The 10,084-nt window shown below is 39.8% G+C and overlaps 1 protein-coding gene across 1 annotated transcript in view; it reads right to left on the bottom strand.

Moving 5' to 3' along the window:
• LOC307118023 (zinc finger BED domain-containing protein 4-like) overlaps positions 1-1,303 on the bottom strand; it is a gene marked incomplete at both ends in the record, with an annotated part of 23,878 nt that extends 22,575 nt beyond the window's left edge. Inside the window, one exon of the mRNA XM_079803315.1 lies at positions 1-1,303. This exon is cut by the window's left edge and continues 275 nt beyond it. Coding sequence (XP_079659441.1) covers positions 1-1,303 — 1,303 coding nt within the window.
• Positions 1,304-10,084: the final 8,781 nt, after the last annotated feature.

Genomic DNA, 10,084 nt, shown 5'->3' with positions numbered 1-10,084 from the left:
AGACGTACAAAAGTTCGGTGTATATGCTGTTAAACCGCTGCTTCACAGCCTCCAGAAGAGTCGTTTTAGTTGTCTTCACTCCACTATCTGTACTGAGACTCTTGTTCAGTAAACGTTTCAGAGCCTCAATAGAGGGAATCACGTCGGAAGTCGTTGCCGTGTGTGAACTTATTTCTCTCGTCAGTTCTTCGAAAGGTGCAAGGAGTGTTAATGCATTTTCCATAAGGCCCCACTGGTATGCGCTGAATGATGCGGGAAGCTCATATTCTGCCCCATAGGCACCAAGTGCCCGCTTCTGCGCTAACAAGCTCGACATCATATAAAATGTACTGTTCCATCGTGTCGGAGTGTCTTGTTGGAGCCTCTTTTTTGGCAATCCTATTGATGTCTGTATCTCTTCAAGTCGGGACATGGCGAGCTGAGAATGTTTGAAGTGTCCGACTATCTTTCTCCCTAACGCCATACAGTCGGAAATGCTGCGCTGTCTCAGAACTCCTTCATGTACGGCTAACTGAAGAGTATGAGCCATACAGCCAAGACTGTTCAGACCACAATCATCCATGGCTTTTGCCATGTTTCGGCCATTATCTCGCATCACAACATGCACCATGTCTTTCGTTATGTTCCACTGAGCTAACATGTTCTCAAATGCACGCGCTATAGCAGCGCCCGTGTGAGAGCCGGGGCATTCTTGTGCATGCAGCATTACTCTCCTCATCTCAAAGTTTTCCTCAATCCACTGAGCAGTAAGGCTCAACATACTCACTGGACTTACGTCGGAACTCCATATGTCAGTAGTAAAACTTATATCAGCCACATTTTTGCTCAAAAGCATGCGGATGTGTGTCGCTATTTCATTGTACAAAGCTGGGAGCGACACATCAGCGAAGTACCGCCGGCTAGGGAGGGAGTAGCGCGGTTCAATAAACTTGATTAGCCCACGAAATCCATGGTCTTCAACAATGCTAAAAGGTTGGTCATCAACTGCAATCATTTCCATAACTTTGCTTGTGATTGATTTTGCTTTGACGCTGTTCTTGTCAAATTTCCTCGTACTGTCAAGTGTTTGTTGTACTGACTTGTTGGTAAGGGCTAACGTTGCCGCTGTATGTTTGGCAGTGACTTTTGTCTCGTAGTCTTTATACATTTCGGCATGGCGAAACTTAAGATGGCTTATTAAATTTGTTGTATTGAAGTTTTTTGTTCTACTGCCTCCTCGCATTACCTCACATTGGCAGCTGTTGCAAATTGCAATTTTGATGTCCTCTTTTTTCACCGTGAAGAACTCCCATACTGCCGACATCTTGCCTTCACTCTAGCATAAACTCTTCCAAAGCGCGCGTCTGCTGCTTTTCGACCTACCACGTCATGCGGAAGGCACCAATAAAAACGCTTGTGCCCCGCAGGATACATCTTTAGTAGCTCAACCGGCAGAAATAATCCATAATTTATCGGTTTTGATATATCGACCTAATTTTCTTATCTGACCGATAACGATAACACTAAAAATAACCATTTATCGGCCGATAACGATATGGCGCCGATATATCGTGCATCCTTAGTTTCCATGGCCGAGCAGCATCCAAGCCTTACATCACCAAGTACAATGTAAAGCGTGGGATGCAGTGGGGTAAAGCAAGCCGCCACTGAACTCTAGAGACATGTTCTCTGGAGTGACCAATCACGCTTCTCTGTCTGGCAATCCAATGGACGAGCTTGGGTTTGGCGGTTGCCAGGAGAACAGGACTTGCCTGACTGCATTGTGCCAAGTGTAAAGTTTGGTGGAGGGGGGATTATGGCGTGGGGGTTGTTTTTCAGGGGTCGGGCTTGGCCCCTTAGTTCCAGTGAAAGGAACTCTTAATGCTTCACCAAGTCATTTTGGACAATTTCATGCTCCCAACTTTGTGGGAACAGTTTGGGGACGGCCCCTTCCTGTTCCATCATGACCAGTGCACAAAGCGAAGTCCATAAAGACATGGATGAGCGAGTTTGGTGTGGAGGTGTGAACTTGGTGTGAACTTGCCTGGCCTGCACAGAGTCCTGACCTCAACCTGATAGAACACCTTTGGGATGAATTAGAGCGGAGACTGAGAGCCAGGCCTTCTCGTCCAACATCAGTGCCTGACCTCACAAATGCACTTCTAGAAGAATGGCCATAAACACACTCCTAAACCTTGTGGATGTCATTAAAGTTCATGTGCATGTAAAGGCAAAACGTTTGTCAATATAATGTATGTCAGTACCATTGTTTTGTCTCAAGAAGGCATGTTTATAAAAGCTACTTAAATGTCCTAATTGAATTAATCCTGGCTTAATCTAAGCCCTGTCTGTGAAACCGGGCCCTAAAGCATTAATGTTAAGTGCTATTGTGTGATGCACTGTATGAACCCAGTGTTTGTTACTTTATTGTGTATTAACTTGAATTCTGACCAACCAGCATCCATGATCAGAAGTCTCTGTTTTTCTCATTATTACACGTGGATAATGAATGATTGTGAGCGGATGTGTTTCTATCAGTGTGGCTGTCACCAGTGCAGCGGCTTTTTCCTGTCATAATCTTGTTTTTTTCACTCTTGTTGAAGAGTTATGTCGAGGCGATCTGCGAGTCGGCCTCTAATTGATCGGTTTGACAATTAAACACAGAACAAGGCCTGTCCCTCTGTTTCTCTCTCTCTCTCTCTCTCTCTCTCTGTCTGTCTTTGTATGTCTGGCAGCAGCCGGTCTGAATCAGGTTATCCTCTGACAGATAATGGATGTAGCCGGTATCTAAGCATGCTCCCTAAAGCCAGCTCAATCCCGCCAACAAGATAAAGCCGACAAATTACGCAACCTGAAAAAAACAAGCTCTGAAGCCAAACGTGGCAGGTGAGAAAGAGAGAGAGAGAAAGGCGGCGAGGATGTAAAGAAAGAGAGAACACAGGTGAGAGAATAAATGTGCTTGGAGATTAATTGATAATTTGGTGCGTGATTCTCTCGTCGTTAACCTTTACCGCAGCGCAAATGACGCGTCACTCCATTTAAACAATGGGGTTGTCGGGCGCGACCGATTGTGTATCTGATGTGGAGGAGCATTGATCAAGAGCTCCACATCAGTCTAAATGTGCAGGAGTCTCCCAGCGCTCCGTTCATTCATCACTCGAGCCTCCTCCTGTTCGCGCCTTATTAATGTCCTCTATGAATGTCAGCACCTCCCTCGTAAGTACGGCCGAGGGACAGTGTCCGCACATCCTTCAGACTTCCTCAAGGTCTTCGGGAGTTTTAGGGAAGCTGCCAGACTGGAGCTGAAAGTTTTCCAAGGGGCCTTTAAAGGGACAGTTCACTCATAAATGAATGCTTTGTCTTCATTTATCTCAATGTTTCAATTGGTTGTGTTATTTTCAAACATATTTCATGCTGTTCTTTCCTACACTTAAAAAGGCTTAAAGGATTAGTTCACTTTTAAATAAACTTTAGCTAATAATTTACTCACCCCCATGCCATCCAAGATGTCCATGTCTTTCTTTCTGCAGTCAAAAAGAAATGAAGATTTTTGATGAAAACATTCCAGGGTTTTTCTCCATATAATGGACTTCAATGGGCTCCAAACGGTTCAAGGTCCAAATGACAGTTTCAGTGCAGCTTCAAAGGGCTTTAAAAGATACCAGACGATGAATAAGGGTCTTATCTAGCCAAACGATCAGTTTCTGTGAGAAACCGAGCAGTATTTATGCTATTATTTTACCTCTTGACAGACGAACGTGATCATCTCTGAGCTCAGCCATAACTTCCGCTAAGTGAGGTCAAAATACGAGCGTGGTCATAGACGTATACGTAGATGCCTCATTAGCGCCTGCACGGATCAGTAGAATGAGGCATCTATGACCAGGCTGGTATTTTGACCTCACTTAGCGGAAGTTATGGCGGAGCTCAGAGATGATCACGTTCGACTGTAAAAATGCTACGGTGAAAAACAGTTAATTGGTTAACAGAACGTTTCCATTATATACGGTGAATAACTGTAATAGATATATCCTTACGTTTAATGTAATGTAATTTTGTAATCATGTAATTTTACAGAAAAATGGCACAAAAATATTTTGGAAGTGAAAAACGTAAATTGACATTCCCAGAATTCCCTGCGTGACACTTCACATTTGATGTATTTTCGTTGAAATATTGTTTTCTAATCAGTTATGTACATTAGGGTTTTATGTTATCTAATGTTGTTAAATGTATGTTTTATGATGGTGTTTAATGTTTGTATCTTCTATATATTAGTATTGTCCTTCTAAAAGCTGTTTTTTGATTCATCATGTGACTCTCATCCCCACTGTGATTGGTGGTTGTCAGTATATATCAAAGGTACATAACAGTTATTAGTATTTCAATAGATTGGTAATTAAAAAAATGTTTCAGTTAATGAAATAAGTTTTTTTTACTATACATTTCACTTAAATATATAAAATCAAAAAATTTTTACAGTGTACACGTAATTACTACAATATAAACCTTTGAATTATACGGTTTTGATCTGTAAAATAAACAGTAGACTAAGTGCTGTCCCATAAAAAACAAAAATGTTGCTATCGTAATTTTTACGGTAAAGTTCTGGCAACCACATATGCCAGGTTTTTACTGTAAATTTTACAGGGATTTTTTTTTACAGTGACCAAGATGTGCATATATACGCACATACATGATTGCTTGCGGTAGATACAATTTAGCATGAACATAAACTAAGATGGCAATACAGTGACGTTCCATTTTTATATTTTGCACAAATTTCCCTGTAAGTGAAGATTTTTTTCTTCTGAGCACATGCACACAATTCTTCTTTATTTGTTGTATTTTATTTATATTTTATTGTCCCTTTTTTTTTTACATGCATTAATTTTGCAACTTGTATTGAGACATAAAACTGTTTCACCTCACAGAACTGGTTTCAGAAGCTTTAGTAGTGTCTTATTGTAACAGTTTTTGGTTTTGTTTGTGTTCATGTCTTTGTATTTATGCTCCTTGTCCTGTTCCTGGTTGTGTCATGGTATCCTGCCATGCGCTCCATTGTCATGTGATTTCCATGTCCTCATGTGTTTTATTCTCATTGGTTGTTTTAATCATGTGTTCTCAGTTCAGTTCTGTCATTGGGTCATTGTTCTGATTGTTCACAGGTGTGCCTTGTTTAGTCATTAGTCTTTGTGTATTTAAACCCTCATGTTTGCCATGCGTCCTTGTCGAGTATTGTTCCCTGTAACCTGCAGTTGGTGAGGATCTTTTCATGGATCAAGTCATCGTTTGTGTTGTCTCTGTTCACATTGTAATTAAACTGCACTTGGGTTCACTTCAACTTGCCTCCAGTGGAAATCCATTACACATATGGAGTACATTCATGATGCTTTAATTGTGTTTTCTTCCCATCCTTTTTGGAGCTTGACAGCTATAGTCCATATAAATTGTCATTGTATGGAAAAGAGCTGCATGAACATTCTTCTAATCTTCTCCTCTTGTATTCCACAGAAGAAAGTCAAATGGTTTGGAACGACATGAGGGTGAGTAAATGATAAAGTTTCATTTTGGGGTAAATTATCCCTGTAATGTCACCTTGGGAAACATTTCTCTGCTTTTAGTTTGAGATTTCAGCGCCCCCAGTATGTCTTCACAGAAGAAGAGAAAAATCACACTGACCTGATTCGAAAATTACCTGAAATCGTCTCGACATCAGTTGTTTTTTTGTCATGCAACTGAGGATTGTTGCTGGAAAGATCTAGGGCAGGTCCGCTGTGACAATTATTCAAGGAGCATTTTGTCTAACCTTCACAAACGGCGCCGTTCATCCATTCAGAGCCTGGCGTTTGGGTGGGAAATGTAGCAGGACCAGGGTTCAGTGCGGGACCTCAGGAGGCGATGAAGCAATGCGTTTCCATCTTGCTGAAGGTCACATGACCTACATGTGCTGCAGGAAGTCAGGTGCATTTTTCTATTTGTCTGTTTGCAGAGATTTATCAGTGTCACTCCTTAAAATGCGAGTAAATGCGCACATCTTGTTCCTACACTCAAAAAAATCCTTATTTTTGTCTATCCAAATCCTGGTTTGAGCCTTTTGGGTCTTTTTTGGGGGGGTTCTTTTTTCAGTGTTTGGGTAGTTTTTGTGTTGCCCAGATCCTGGGTCAGACGTAACAACCCAGTGTTTGGGTAGTTTTAGTGTAGCCCATATCCTGGGTCCGACGTAACAACCCAGTGTTTGGGTAGTTTTTGTGTTACCCAGATCCTGGGTCAGACGTAACAACCCAGTGTTTGGGTTATTCTTGTGTAACCCATATCCTGGGTCAGATGTAACAATCCAGTGTCCGGGTAGTTTTTGTGTAAACCAGATCCTGGGTCAGACGTAACAACCCAGTATTTGGGTAGTTTTTGTGTAGCCCATATCCTGGGTCGGATCTAACAACCCAGTGTTTGGGTAGTTTTTGTGTAGCCCATATCCTGGGTCGGATGTAACAACCCAGTGTTTGGGTAGTTTTTGTGTAGCCCATATCCTGGGTCAGACGTAACAACCCAGTGTTTGGGTAGTTTTTGTGTAGCCCATATCCTGGGTCGGATGTAACAACCCAGTGTTTGGGTAGTTTTTGTGTAAACCAGATCCTGGGTCCGACGTAACAATCCAGTGTTTGGGTAGTTTTTGTTACCCAGATCCTGGGGCCTGTACCATGATGGTAGTTTAACAAACTCAGGGTTACAGGATTAGTTTAGAGTTGACAAAACCAAACCAATCTATTCAGGCTTTGTTGGTCCCATGATGTTGATCATCAGCTTTCTCTGTCAACTCAGGCTTTGATCCTGGGTTTAGGAGTTTAGCTGTGACATCAGCAGTGAACAGCCAATCACACGGTGTGGATCAGTGAAACTGAGATTCACTTCTCGCGAGAGAAGCAGCAAGGTTAATTTCTTTCTTCTGCAGAATATTACATGATTGAAAAATATTAAGAATTTAAACAAATTTACACAGCAAGAAGAAAAGAGCTGTCTATAAAAGAGTACAACTTAAAGAAAATATTCACTACGTCAATGCAAGTAAAAGTTATGAAGTTAGTTTAGTTGATGTACAGAGAGAATTGAACATTTATGCTCACATGTAATTTTTTATAGATTTAGTTACTGAATTTAAAGCTTATTTGTATGTATATAATATATTTGTATTATATTATTTTAATATTAACAAAATGCATATTAATGATTGATTTACTAAAATTATACATGTGTATTGTGTAATTGATTAAGGGTATAATAATTACATAAATTATTTTTAAATAATTCATCATTATTATTATTATAAATAAGCATTGTTAAAAGCCAGAGGCTTAAGTCTTTAATAGCCATTTGCTATGTAGTGACCTTTTAATTTGGAGAAGAAAAAGGGGGAGTGACTTTATTGCATCAGAGGTGTCACTTTGCTCACAGCTGATTGGTCCAATTTCAGTTTGAGATCTCTTATCCAGAACATAACCTGCCCTGGAGCAGGTTAGCCGTGGAGCGTAAGTTACTATGGAGATGAACACAGCTAAAAGCCAAACCACTTTAATGGTACCTAAAACCCAGGATTGGCACAAACTAATCTTAAACATATCTGGCTAGCCAGCTAAACCGGCTTCATGGTATAGGCCCCTGTTTCTGACGTAACAACCCAGTGCTTGTGTAGTTTTGTGTAACACAGATCCTGGTTCAGACTTAACAACCAAATGTTTGGGTAGTTTTGGTGTAACCCAAATCCTGGGGTGTAACAACCCAGTGTTTGGGTAGTTTTTGTGTTCCAAAGATCCTGGGTCAGACGTAACGACCCAATGTTTGGGTAGTTTTTGTGTTACCCAGATCCTGTATCAGACGTAACGACCCAGTGTTTGGGTAGTTTTGTGTTACCCAGATCCTGGATCAGACGTAACAACCCAAGGGTTCAGTTATTTGTCGCAGGCTCTTTGCAGGAGAGAGCTCCATCAAATTGGTGTGTCTTTGGTAAAATAGGTTTGCATACTTTTTTTTTTAAATTTTATTAATTTTTTTTAAAATCTATAAATCCGTTATTGTGCTCCTATATAGTTACATTTTATGCAAAGCAACATACAGGGGTGTGATGGGAGTCACCTAAACAAGTGTCACGTCTGTCTTTTCATTTGATGGAAATGCCTGATGCCTTGCACAATTATTCAAAAAGATATGGAATATAAATACTTGGGATGTTAAAATGTTCTCAGAACTGTACACTGATTGTTTATGGACGGGTTATAGAGTCAGTCACAGTCATATTTCGGCTACGAGAGAAATGTAGTTACAGTGGAAACGGGACAACAGAGACTGGACGATTACACTTCAATTACTTCTAAATGTTTCATTCTTACTTTTAAAATTTGTTAAACGAGCTTAAATGTTGGCAATATGTATTAAAAAACTATATAAAATATGCTGTAACTGTAAAATATGATCGGAAATAAAGGAATTATCATGCAAACCAGTGGTTGTGAGGTATTTTAAAAAAAGTTTAGAAGATTTAAGGTAATCCGTAGACATTAATTCATGAATAAGCTAGTATTATAGTAAAATGAATAAACTATTCTGGGTTAAATAAACAACCCAATTTTCTGGGTAAAATGAACCCAATATATGATCTCTCCCATATTTACCCAACCCAATAGGGTTGTTTTTGACCCAGAGTTTTTATAACAGAAATTCAGACAGTATCATGGATGTGTTGTAAGGGTAACCATGGCCTGAAATAAAAATGGACTCTCTACTTACTACTACTACTTTACTGTTCATTGTTTTTGTGCATCATTTTTCAGTTTCTCCATCTCTGAATGGCTTTTTTTTTTCTTCTCTTTTTTTCATGTTTCATGTTGTCTTTGCTTCTGGACATGTTATGGCATTGCTGAGATATTTTAGTTGTTCTTAAAAATGGTGATAAATAATATAAGAGAGCACTCTCACACGTCGGTTCAGATGAGTCCTGCAGATGCAGCTGACCTAGAAAGACAGAAAAACACAGGAGGAAAAAAAGACAAAGGGTCACTCGGTCAGTTGAGTTGCTTTATCATCAGCACTACACCATGTTGAAAGATCAGTTGGAAACATCTCCTTTACTCAAACCAATACATAAATATACAAAGTCTTCCACCCACTTAGACTGTCTGATTGACATGTAAAGGGACTAATGCTGCATTCCAGTCCTCTGGAAATCATAATTACACCATGATGTGCGATCAAATGATTTTTTTTCATGCTTTTACTCGATTATGTACTTCTCAAAGCATGCTGGAAACATTTTCGCCCTAATGCAACATAATGAAGAGCATTAGGTGAGTGTTTCATCTATGTATTTTGTCATTCTTGCACTGTAAAAAAAGTTGCTGCCTTAATTTTTTTAAACCTCTTAAACTCCAAGGACCCTGACATCAAGAATATACTTCTATATGTACCGTTTTGAAGCTTAGAGTCTCTACTCTCTGGAGATATGCATCACTTTGGCGTTTGTTTTACAAAAAAAGTAATTTATTTACACTAAATTACTCTGGGACCATTTCTGCCTGGATTTGGCCTCCCCAAATTGAAAAGCTTCCCATACCCACAAACAGTGGTCTCTAAATACATAATTTTGGTTTCATTTTACAGGAAGCCCTTTAAAGTTACATTAAAAAAACTGTTAAAAGTGATAAACATGTAATTATATGTTGTCTGGGCTGTAATAACACCCCCCCCCCCCCCCCATGATAGGTTATAAATTAATTTTTGAAAGTGTATATCTCAGGCCTTGTGTGCTCTAGCACCCTGCGGAGAGTTTTGGCTGTTTCCAGCATATGTCAGCAAACACTGGAAAAAATAATTGTGACACTGGGATATTGCATTTATACCACTGTATATGGGGAGACTTGTATATTGGAGAGATTTGGGTAGTTGGAAATTACATAAAGGTCATATTCCTCAATTCAGATTCATTTGAATAAATCTTGCATACATGATCTACACAAATCTTTTTTCCAGTCTTTTCTGGAATATAGTGGAAAATGCCCAAACTATCTGCAGGGTGCTAGAGCACACAGGGCCTGAGTTATACACTTTCAAAAAT

The sequence above is a fragment of the Gobio gobio genome (assembly GCF_949357685.1).
Source record: "Gobio gobio genome assembly, chromosome: 21".
Lineage (NCBI taxonomy): Eukaryota > Metazoa > Chordata > Actinopteri > Cypriniformes > Gobionidae > Gobio > Gobio gobio.
The sequence above is the reverse complement of the archived record's forward strand: the minus strand, read 5'-3'. Positions and strand labels throughout refer to the sequence as shown.